At 58.5% G+C, this 11,767-nt stretch overlaps 1 protein-coding gene across 4 annotated transcripts in view; it reads right to left on the bottom strand.

Annotated features, from left to right (window-relative positions):
- ITGB4 (integrin subunit beta 4) overlaps positions 1-11,397 on the bottom strand; it is a 38,909-nt gene extending 27,512 nt beyond the window's left edge. Inside the window, exons 1-12 of one of the 4 annotated variants that reach the window (XM_039477020.2) lie at positions 11,002-11,397; positions 7,897-7,985; positions 5,678-5,760; positions 5,448-5,549; positions 5,106-5,310; positions 4,461-4,557; positions 3,591-3,762; positions 1,901-2,164; positions 1,403-1,492; positions 1,031-1,153; positions 424-588; positions 162-238 (exon numbers count right to left, since the gene is read on the bottom strand). In XM_039477020.2, the coding sequence (XP_039332954.1) occupies positions 162-238; positions 424-588; positions 1,031-1,153; positions 1,403-1,492; positions 1,901-2,164; positions 3,591-3,762; positions 4,461-4,557; positions 5,106-5,310; positions 5,448-5,549; positions 5,678-5,760; positions 7,897-7,975 (1,457 nt within the window). In that variant the 5' untranslated portion in view covers positions 7,976-7,985; positions 11,002-11,397. The remainder of the gene's footprint in view (positions 1-161; positions 239-423; positions 589-1,030; positions 1,154-1,402; positions 1,493-1,900; positions 2,165-3,590; positions 3,763-4,460; positions 4,558-5,105; positions 5,311-5,447; positions 5,550-5,677; positions 5,761-7,896; positions 7,986-11,001) is intronic. The other 3 variants (XM_039477021.2, XM_039477022.2, XM_039477023.2) reach the window with 3 other exon arrangements.
- Between the last annotated feature and the right edge of the window lie 370 nt (positions 11,398-11,767).

The following is an 11,767-nucleotide window of genomic DNA, read 5'->3' as shown; positions in this document are numbered from 1 at the left end:
GACCAGTAACTGGGTGTGCCCGCCCTCAGCCGTTTCTTTGATTGCCGCCCCACCCCTGGCCAGGTGTACAAGGTGCATGCAGGCTCAGGTCCCTGCAGGAGCCCAGCCTTCCCGTCAGGGGCCACTGGTGTCCTGGGCACCCAACTCCCTTCCCCGCTCACCAGCCCTCGCTGCACACACAGTGTCCGCACATGAAGTCTCCGTTGAAGCTGCAGCGAGCTGAGCGCACCTCTTTTTGCTGGAATCAGACCATGGTGGGGTGTGTTGGGGGTGCAAGCCCGGGGCCAATGGACCCTTCTGCTGCCTTCTGTGCCTCGGGACACCCCACAAGGGAGATGCAGCACAGGAGTCCTGCTTCATTCGTTAGGACCCCAGGGTGCCTGGCTCAGCTCTCCCCTCCTGCCCGGGGGAGCTATGTCGTACCAGCTCGCAAGGGCACACGTCACAGATGACGCCCACATCCATCTTGAGGCCATCGGAGAAGGAAGGTTTCAGATGGATGTTGCCCTTCTGGTCCTCCTCCGGCAGCTGGCACACATGTGTTCCATCCACGAGCTCGATGGCCCGCAGCTGCACCTGGTACATGCCCTGCAGGGACCCCATGGTCAGCCAAGGCAGGCCCAGCCCCAAGGACCACAGGGCCACCGGTGCCTGAAGGCCCTCAGCCCCCAAGTTCTTAGGAGGTGTCTGGATCCCTGACATGAGCTCCTGCTCACCTCCCTCAGGGCTGAAAACTCCCGCCTTCCCAGCGCAGTCACAATCACAGTGACAGTGACGGTGGCTGGGGCCTCTGGGCTTCGTGACACTAATCCATTTACTGCCCCAGCAAGCCTCGGGGCTTGATGCTCACATGCAGAGGGAGCCAATAGGCAGGGGGCCATGCCGGGCTCATGGAAACGGCTGGCCCCAGGGAGCTGCACCCAGGCCTGCCTGACTCCAAGGAACATGCTCTTGACAGGTATTTCAGAGAATTCCACTCCGAGCTGGGTGCTATGCCTGGCCCCCACCCTGCGGCCCCCACGGAGCGTACCACTTCCCCCCGCCGGATGTGAAAGGACCCTGTCTTCGTCTTCTGGAACATCTTGGAAGTGACCTCTGTCCGAAGGCCTCGGGGGCTATCTAGGGCCCGGATGTCCAGGTTGGAGCGGATGCGCTAAAGAAGAAGGCGGTGGTCGGTGCTCTGCAGGGGGCCTGGCTGTGCTCCACCCCACCTTCATGTGTGGCTAGTGTCATGCGGGGTATCACAGAGCCCAGGTGGCCCCTTTGGCCTCAGGGATAGCCAGAGACCCTTCCTCACCAGCCTGTCCCAAACCCATTTCCCCACCATGAGCCAAGACAGCCCTTGCCCGCCTCCCACCCTGCCCCGGGAGGGCTCAGACTGTGGAGCCCGAGCCGCCCTCACGTCGAAGGCCTCCTCCAGCAGCTCCACGATGTTGGACGAGTCCTCCTGCAGCACCCCCAGCGAGGAGACCGGGAAATAGGTGTGAAGCTTCTGTGGGAGAGAAGGCCAGGTCTCAGGCTAAGCAGCTCCCTGAATCTGAACAGCTCTGGGATTCTCCCCACTCTGAGGATGGGAAAACTGAGGCATGGAACCTGCGGTGGTGTCGCCGAGCCTGCCCTCTTAGCCCCACCTGCTTGGGACTTGGGGTGGAGGATGGGCATATGACCTTCCCTTCCCACCAGGGTCCACTCTTGGGGTGCCCAAATACTTTGGAAAGGGAGGAAGGAAGAAAGGGAAGAAGGGGGAAGGAGGGAGGGAGGAAGGGACGGAGCGGGGAACGGAGGGAGGGAGGGAGGGACGGAGCGGGGAAGGGAGGGAGGGAGGGAGGGAGGGTTGTCTGAGAAGCTCCATGGACCTCTCGCCTTAACCATCTCCCGCCATGGGGCCCCGGCTGCGTACCTCGTAGTAGCTATAAGAGTAGTTGGTGACAGCGAAGATGGGGATGATGTTGTGTTTGGCGAGCAGGCGCACCAGGGTGGGCACTGATGGGTAGTCCTGGGTCCTGTATTGGGTGTAGCTGCCCGTGGCATCCAGGTGGCACCGTTCATCATTTCGGTTCATGATGCCAGCCAGCACATTGGCACCGTCAGCCTCATAGTGGAAGGCTGACTCGGTGGAGAAGACTAGCAGGTGGGTGCTGTCCGGGCGCCAGCCAATGTCCCTCTGGGGAAGGCAAAGCAGGGCGTGCTCACTGAGCAGGCTGCCTGCTGACACTTGCACAGCGTCATACAGGACGGGGAACCAGGGGCCTAACACGGGGCCGGGCTTAAGCCACTGAATTCACAGCAAGTGCCATCATGAAAGTTGTATGTGACAGCAGATGACTGAGTGACAAAGCTGAGAAAAAGGAACCAGAGATGCAGCCCCCCCCAAGTAGCTGGGGCCACAGGCACGCACCACGCCCAGTGAATTTTTGTGTTCTCTATAGAGACGGGGTCTTGCCATGTGGCCTAGTTGGTCTCAAACCCTGGACTGAAGTGACCCTCCTGCCTCAGCCTCCCCAAGTGCTGAGATTACAGGCGTGAGCCACCATGCCTTGGCTTGCTTTGTTTTCTAACTTAGTAATAAGGGTATCTTATTTTCTTTTTCTTTCTTTCTTTTTTTTTTTTTTTTTTTTGAGATGGAGTCTCGCTCTGTCGTCCAGCCGGGAGTGCAGTGGTGCAACCTTGGCGTACTGCAACTTCTGCCTCCTGGGTTGAAGCGATTCTCCTGCCTTAGACTCTTGAGTAGCTGGGAGTGGCACACGCCACCATGGCTGGCGAATTTTTTTTTTTTTTTTTTTTTGAGACGGAGTTTCGCTCGTTACCCAGGCTGGAGTGCAATGGTGCAATCTCGGCTCACCGCAACCTCCGCCTGGGTTCAGGCAATTCTCTTGCCTCGGCCTCCTGAGTAGCTGGGATTACAGGCATGCGCCACCATGCCCACCTGATTTTTTGTATTTTTAATAAAGACGGGGTTTCACCGTGTTGACCAGGATGGTCTCAATCTCCTGACGTTGTGATCCACCTGCCTCAGCCTCCCAAAGTGCTGGGATTACAGGTGTGAGCCACTGCGCCCCGCCTAATTTTTGTATTTTTAGTAGAGACCGGTTTTCACCATGTTGGCCAGGCTGGTCTTGAACCCATGATCTCGTGATCCACCCGCCCTGGCTTCCCACAGTACTGGGATTACAGGCATGAGCCATTGCACCCAACCGTGGGTGTATTTTCAAAATGAGCAAATGGATGTACATATCAAAGGAACTGGCTTTTTCGGATACCCAGAACAGCTGGAGACTGGGCAGCTGGTGGGGCAGGGTACTAAAGATTCCAGAACCCCAAAGCCTAGGTCTGCCTTGCAGGTTGATACAAAACCAGGGTGTGACTGCTCAGGCCAGGGGACTGTGGCTCCCAGCACATCTGAACACAGATTATAACTGAGGACCACTCACAGAGTCTGAGCTTGTCTTAGGGCAAAGGGGTCACAGGCTCCCAGGCTTCCCCTCAGGGCCTGTGAGCCTGGCACCAGAGCAGGCCAGGGGGCAGCTCAGGGCCTTGCCCAGAAGCGCTCACCCCTGGCCTGGGCTGGCAGCGCCCTTCCCGGTGCCCACCGTGCACACGGCTGTCTGCAGGATGGCATCGAAGCCACCCTCAGGAGCATCCAGATTGCCCGAGATCCGCTCTCCCTGCAGTTTATTTCGGAACTCATCCACATCTTCTGTGAGGCTGATGACGTTCTTGAAGGAGAATGGGGGGTCGCTGTTGGGCCAGGGCTCCTTCAGCCTGGGCAGAGGTGGGAGGAAGAGAGAGCGTCAGAGGGGATGACACCATGGACCCCAGTGCCCCTGGCTTGTTTCAACTAGGAGAATTTATTTATTTATTTATTTTTTTGAGACTGAGTCTTGCTCTATTGCCCAGGCTGGAGTGCAGTGGCGCCATCTCGGCTCACTGCAACCTCCTCCGCCTGGATTCAAGCAATTCTCCTGCCTCAGCCTCCCAAGTAGCTGGGATTACAGGCACCCACCACCATGACCGGCTCATTTTTGTATTTGTATTTGTATTTATTTATTTTATTTAATTTTATTTATTTTTCTTGTTTTGTTGTTGTTTTTTTATTTTTATTTTTTTTAATGAGACGGAGTTTCGCTCTTGTTGCCCAGGCTAGAGTGCATTGGCGTGATCTCAGCTCACTGCAACCTCCGCTTCCTGGGTTCAAGCGATTCTCCTGCCACAGCCTCCCAAGTAGCTGGGATTACAGGCGCCCACCACTTCGCTTGGCTAATTTTTGTAATTTTTAGTAGAGACAGGGTTTCGCCATGTTGGCCAGACTGGTCTTGAACACCTGAGTTCAAATGATCCACCCGCCTTGGCCTCCCAAAGTGCTGCGATTATGGACATGAGATACCCTGCCCAGCAGTAGAAGAATTTTAAGACTGTGAGTGAGAGAGGAGCGGGGGTCACATGGCCCAGAAGTCACTCACTTCTCAGGCCTCATGTCCGTCTGCGGGACGCTGACTTTGTCCACAAACTTGCCAAATCCAATAGTGTAGTCGCTGGTGAGCTGGCTCAGGACCTGAGCTGGGGTCAACAAGACAGAGAGGGGATAGCTGAGCCCTGATGCCCCCATGCCCCGATGCGCCCCATAAATGCATAAAAACGGCCCCCCACGAAGGGCTGGCTCAGAAAGGAGGAAGAGGGAGGTTAACACTTTGCATGCTGGACAAAGGTTCATGCTCACAACATCATCTGTTCCTATTTCTGGATGAGGGGAATGGGACTAGGGGGCTGGCATTATGCATACAGCAAAGGCAGGGTGGCTGAGACTGCAACCCAGCTCTGTTTGAAGAGCAGAATCTTCCCCACAGCATCGTGGCTGGGGGTGCCCTCTTTGTCAAGGCTAGATGGCTCCACTGCCTGCCTGCCCTGGGCCTTCTCTGAAGCTCCCAGTGGTGAGTAGGGTCTGGCTGGGATTCTTCCCTTGAGAATTGAAGGGAAGGTTCTGGGGGGCTCAAACGTCCTGTGTTTCCTTCTGGGTGGGTGCAGCTGTCCTGAGTCCTGGCCTCCCAAGCAGACACCCGCCCTGGTCCCCTCCTACCCTGCTGTCCTCCACTCTGGCCCTGCCATACCCAGGTTCTGCCCCATCTTCTTGAGGTTGTCCAGGTCATCAGACATGGAGTTGGAGAAGTCCATGAGGATGTACAGGTCCACGGGGCTCTCCAGGGGCTCGAACACCTCCAGCTCGAAGTGCTGCTCCTCACCGGGCCGAAGCCGGACCCGTAGGCCCTGTGGGGACATCTGGCTGCGATGCAGGGTGGTGTCGATCTGGGTCTCCTGCAGCCAGCAGAAGGGGACAGCTGGCTGGAGGGTCACTCTGGAGGCCCGATGGGAGCCCAGCCTGGCCAAGGGGCCCAATGCACCCCCATAAACAGCCAGGTTGAGCATGGTGAGCCCCCGGCCCCCCCAGGCACCTCTGTGATCTGGAAGCTGCTCTCCATGACCATGATGCTCTCCCGCCGGCAGCCTGCGGCCAGCAGCTCTGCTCGGGTGTTGCAGCGCCGGTCCCTGAACATCTGGCCAGAAGGACAGGGGGTCAGTGGGGGCAGCATCCATTCCCTGGCTGCCCCGATACCAGATTCATTTCCACCAGCGAGTCCCGACCCTTGCCTTTTCCACACCCTCCCCTGGGCCAGGTCCTCACCTCATCTGTGCAGTAGGCACAGTCCTTGTCCACACGAATGCACTCGGTGCAGCTCTTCACCGGGGCCTTCTTGCAGCGGTTTGCTGGGGGTGGGCAGAGGTGGGCACGTGCATGGGAGGGCGCTCAGCAAAAGCAAGCCCTTTCCCGCCTGCACCTTCGCCTGCAGAGGTGAGGATTCCCTCCCTATGTTATTAATGTATTTATTTTGATTTGCTGCTGTTGTTGTTGTTGTATTTTTATTTTATTCTACTTTATTTTTGAGATGGAGTTTTGCTCTGTTGCCCAGGCAGGAGTGCAGTGGTGCGATCTCGGCACACTGCAACCTCTGCCTCCCGGGTTCGAATGATTCTCCTGCCTCAGCCTCCTGAGTAGCTGGGATTATAGATGTGCACCACCATGCCCGGCTAATTTTTGTATTTTTAGTAGAGTCGGGGTTTCACCATATTGGCCAGGCCAGTCTTGAACTCCTGACCACAAGTGATCTGCCCGCCTCAGCCTCCCAAAGTGCTGGGATTACAAGCGTGAGCCACCGTGCCCGGCCTGTATTTTAATTTTATTTAGTTTTGAGATATGGTCTTGCTGTGTCGCCCAGGCTGGAGTGGGGTGGCATGATTATAGCTCACTGTAGTCTCGACATCCTGGGCTCAGGCAGCCCTCCCACCTCAGCCTCCCAAGTAGCCCAGCTAATTTCAAAGTCTCAGATCCGGCAGACTTTCCTCAGCCTTCCAGGTTACCTTGGATGAGCTGCACCTAGCACCAGGCCCTTTTCAGGTCCCTCCTCCCTCACAGCTCATGCCTCACAGCAAGACCACTGCCACATGGCCTGTCTGTGCTCTGAGCCTCCTCCAAGGTGAAGGGAACAGTGTCTTATATAACTCGGTAGCCCCAGCACCCAGCATACTCGGCACTTAGTAGGTCCTCAGTAACGAATGAGGCAAAACTCTAGATTTCCCCAGAGGTTATAGGGATTCCCCTTGGTTTTGCTCAGTTAAAAATCACAGTGAGGACCTACAATGTGCACCTGGTATCCACAGCAAGTGGCCTCCTGGGCTTCAGGCAATGGTGTGCTGGTCATGTTTAACAGTGGCTCTGGTGGCCAGTGCCATGGCTCACACTTGGGAGGCTGAGGTGGGAGGATTGCTTAAGCCCAGGAGTTTGAGACCAGCCTGGGTAATATAGTAAGACTCTGTCTCTACAAAACAATTTTTTTTCGGGGGGACGAAATCTTACTCTGTTGCCCAGGCTGGAGTGCAGTGGCATGATCTCAACTCATTGCAACCTTGAGGTTCAAGCGATTCTCCTGCCTCAGCCTCTTGTGTAGCCGGGATTACAGGCACCTGCCACCACACCCAGCTAATTTTTTGTATTTTTAGTAGAGAAGGGGTTTCACCATGTTATCCCGGATGTTCTTGATCTCCTGACCTTGTGATCCACCCACCTCAGCCTCCCAAAGTGCTGGGATTACAGGCATGAGCCACCGTGCCCGGCCAAAACAATTGTAAAAAACTAGCCAGGCATAGTGGTGCATGCCTGTGGTCTTAGCAACTCGGGAGAATGAGGTGGGAGGATTGCCTGAGCCTGGGAAGTCCAGGCTGCAGTGAGCCATGATGGTAGCACTGCACTCTGCCTGCACGACAGAGCAAGAGCATGTTTCTATATAGATATTGAATTAATTAAATGCACAAAGAACAATGGCTCTGGTCTCAGGTGGGTGGGGGGCTTTGATGTGTACTGTTTGCCAATTTCTGTGGTGTAAACATTTCCATCATTTGGTCTATTTCAAGCCAGCAGCAGGACCCCCACTGACAGGCAAAATTCAAGTGGTAGGAGCTGGCCCCAGTAATTTGTCCACTAATGACACTCAGAGAGCAGGTGACATGTCAGCAGTCTCTCTCTTCTCCAAATTCCTATAACCCTCTTGACTCCACCTCTGAGGCCTCAGTGCGTCCTCTGGGTGCCTCAGTTCTGGGTGGGCATCTCCTCTCTCCTTTAGACACAGTCTCCTTCCCTCCTATTCTCAGGCCCCGTGGCCAGGACTCAAGAGTCTCTGGGCTGCAGAGCTTAGAGCCTCAAGTGTTCCAGCCCTGGAGGTGGGCAGTGGTCAGCTGCTGAATGGCCAGGAGTGTTTAGGTGAGACCCTGTGAGACCTGCATGCAAGGGCAATGTCTGCCCAAGGTGTGCCCCTGCCAGGAGGAGGGTTCAGGGCAGTGTGGACTCACCCAAGGCCCCAGGGAGGCTGGCGCTGATCAAGGCTGCCAGTAGCAGCCTGGCCCATGGGCTGGGGCATGGCCCTGCCATCCTCTTCCTCCTGCAGAACAGCAACAATTGACACATGAGGCCTCAGCAGCCATGGCTGGTGCCAACAGCTGCCTCCCACTGCACAGCTGTGGAAACTGAGGCTCTGAGAGCACCAGTGATGTGACCAAGGGCACCCAGATGTGAGAGGCAGGGCCCTGGGCCTCTGACTCCTGCTTTTTCTGCTGCCCTGTTCCATGCCATCCCTGCAGTGGCCGGATGCCCTGCAGGCCTGTGCCCTGCCCAGGGGGGCCCTGTCCAGCCTTCAAGGACTCTGGTTTGTAAGCCTGTCCCAGTGCCAGGCCTTTCAGCGCTGGGCTCCCTGAGGACAGAGCTGGGTTTATTCTTTGCCTTTCAGCCCCCAGTGGGCCTGGGTCAGGCTTGGCCATGATGGGGTCAACCAATGAGGGGGCCTTCCTAAGAAGGGGCCACGGCTCTGCCGCCTGCTCCCTCTGTCCTGGCCCACTTACCCTTTGGTGAGGGTGGCACAGATGGGAAGAGAGGGCCCCCCCCAATATCTGGGGTGGGGGGGCCACACAGTGGCTTGCTGCATGGGGCTGTGTTTCACAGTGACTTCCCAGTCCATCAGGGTGGGGTCTGAATCCTCTGCCCTACCCGGTACCTCTGCCTGCCCCAGAATTAAGTTTTCGGGGCCCCCGAGCCATTCACCCTTTCACAAGTTAGCCCAAAGTGAGACCCGCGCACACACACTGCGGCTCTCCGCCCAGACATCCCCATCGGCTGTGGGTTCACTATTAAACCATCCTAAGTCCTCAGCAGCCTTCAGGGCAGGCCTGGGCAAGAAAAGTGGCTGGCAGCAGAGTCACCTGGGCCTTCAGGGCCGGGGCAAAGGTGAGCACCGAGTCTTTCTCTATGGCCAGGTCTCCCAGAGGCCCAGGCCTCCGCCATTCCCTCTGGCCCTCCCATCTTGAATCCTTTCTCAGCCCAGCTTGCGGGCAGCGGCGGCCCCAGGGTCTGGGGACTGAGGTCCCTGAGGCGGTGGAGAAGCCCTTCTCAGGCCAAGAGCAGGAAGGCATTGCCTGCCTGTAAGGCGTGCAGCCTGGAGGAGGCCACAGCAGTGCCAACACATGCAGGGCAGACGAGATCAGAAGGCAGCCCTGAGCCAGCAGGGAAGGGTGGGGACGGCGGGGGTTCCTAGAGGGAAATGACTTCCTTGCAGCCTCGGGGTGTAGGTGCCACACCCACATGCTACACAATGCAGACTGCAGGCTCAGGCCTCCCAGGCATCATTACACAGGCAGGTACAGGCCTGGAGAGCCGAGCCCAGCTCTTCCTCCCACTCCCTGCGGCCACAGCCCCGCAGGCAGCGCTGATTTCACCACAGTGACTGCCACATGCGCCCCGGGCTTCACGGAGGTGATTGCTCAGCACAGGAGCCCGGCTGGGAGATGGCTTGCATTATACCGGTTTCCCAGATGAGAGACCGGGCACAGAGGCTGTGGGGCTTTCCCATCCTGCAGCCAGCACTGGGAGGCCAGGACCAGACCCTGATCTGCACACCCTGCCTTTAACCTCCATGGCAGCCTCCATGCGGAGGCTACAAAATGGCAGTTAGAGGGCTGGCGAGGCACCCGAGTGTTTGGCTTGACTGAACTTGTTTCAAAAGTTTTAAAAGTAGGAGCCAATGTTAGAAGCAATGAGATTTCACATAAAAGGAATTGGTGTTTATCATTAGATGTCATGATGGGCTTGGCCCAGCGCTCAGGACACCCACTATCCAGGCGGCCCCAGGCCCCACCAGGCTGTCCTGACTGTATGTAGCAGCCGGTCCCTGGAGTGTGTGACTGCTGCCCTGAATGCCATCACACTGCAGCACAGGCAGCTTGCCCACACAGGGACACACACACACGCGTACACACACACACACAGGCCATGCCCACCTGCCATCAGATTCAGAGCTCCCTGGCCCCCATCCCAACCCCTGGGGACACCTCTGGGCACATCTGCTCCTGCCCACCAACCCCTCTTGCTGTCACATCTCCTTCCTTCACCCTCAGGGGCAGCGGTCCAGAAGTTTGGAGACCCCAGGCCCTTGGCTGCTCTGTCATCCCCTAGAAATCAGGGCCGAGAAGACAGACATGCCTCCCTTGATGTCCCTCCTTCTGTCCTTCCCTTGGCCCCCAGGATGGAGACTCCAATCCTTCACTGCCAGCTTTGTTGGGGACAGCAACAATCATGCCACTTGTGCCCAGTCCTTGTCCTCAGGATGTGGCAAGGCCATGGGGGAGGAGGAGGAACCCTGTCCCTGCCCCTGGGAGCCACCAGGAGCCCCAGAGCCCCAGTCCCAGCCAGAGACCACCCCAGAGGCCGAGGTGTGGGAAAGATGGCCAGTGCTGCAGGAGCTGGCAGCGTCGGGCACAGCCCCCTGGGGCTGTTGGGTGAGGCCAGTAGAGCTTCCTGAAGGAAGGCGCCTGGGGCTGACTTTGGGAGGAGGGCAGGCCTGCGCTTGGCCAAGAGAAAAGGAAAATCAGGGACTCCCCAGCACCAGATGGAAGTGGCACCGCACACAGCAGGCCTTGCCTGGAGCAGGGAGGGCGTCTGCCTCTCTTTTTAAAGTAGGAACCAGTGTTAGAAACAACGAAATTTCACAAAAAATCAGGACTGTGGGTTTATCATCAGATGCGCCATGATGGGCTGGGACCAGCACTCAGAGTTGCTTCTCCTCCACCTTCTTTGCAAACCCTAGAGGGGCCCAACCCCACAGGCCTGCCAGCCACCGCCCTCTGCCTACTTCTCCCGCAGGCGCACCCAAGGCGCTCCTTTGACCTCGAGGTCTGATGGGCACCACGCTGCTCCAGCTGCCCTGTCCCTCGGCTCCCAGCTGCCCTGGTGCACTCCGGCGAGGCTGGGCACCTGTCCTGGGCAGTGTCGACGGAGGGACCCGGGCCTGCCAGCCTTCAGGGAGGGGAAGGGGAGACAAAAGCCACCGGCCCCGCCCGACCAGCTCCCCTGCGCTGATGCCCGGCTAGGGCGGGCATTCACGCTCTCCCGGCCAGCCCTGGACCTACCTCGGCGCGGAATTTTGTTCTTCGCGGCGGCCGCTAGGCGATGGGGCTACAGCGCGCGGACTAGCCGGGACGCTCAGAGGGCGGGCAGCGCTTTATGGGGCGGGCGCGCAGGTAGGAAGGAGGCGCTGGTGAGTCAGGCGGGCCGCATTCCTTCGCGCTGCGCGCACCTGTCGGGGCAGGAGCTGGGTGCCGCCACCGCGGCCGCCGCCGGGTCCGCCCCCCGGAAAGGGCTGCGGCTCCCGCAGCGCCAGCCCAGCGCCCCGATCGGCCAGAGGCGGGGGCCGGAGGAGGAGCCACCGCTCTCCCTTTCCCTCCGGTCCGGCCCCGGCCGCTGGGCCTCCCCACCCCTCCAGGCTCCGGGCTCCAGGCTCGGTGCGCGGGCTGCCCCGGGCTGGAGGCGGCCCCTTAGCCCCCCGCCCGCACGGGAGCCCTCCCTGCTCCGACTCTCGGCGGCGAGCCACCGCCTGGCTGTGCTGCTGCTGCCCCGACGGCCGCCAGCCGCGCGCCCCCCTCCTTGCTCCCCGTGCCAGCGCGAGGCGTGGGCCCAGGGAGTGCCCGGGCCGGGTCGGGAGGCCGGGCTCCCCGTCCCAGCTCTGCTCTGCAGTTCACAGGGTCCTCTCAGCCTCCTACCCACTAACCTCATGTTGTGTCCAGAGGGAGATCCGAGCAAGGGTCGGGTCTTCAGTGTGCACTTGAACAAGCTACTTAAACCTCCTTAAAATGTTAACAATGATACCCTGGAGAGACCAGGGCCGATCTGGCATGG

Source organism: Saimiri boliviensis, chromosome 17 (genome assembly GCF_048565385.1).
Source record: "Saimiri boliviensis isolate mSaiBol1 chromosome 17, mSaiBol1.pri, whole genome shotgun sequence".
Taxonomy (NCBI): domain Eukaryota; kingdom Metazoa; phylum Chordata; class Mammalia; order Primates; family Cebidae; genus Saimiri; species Saimiri boliviensis.
This window is presented reverse-complemented; position numbering and strand designations above follow the sequence as displayed.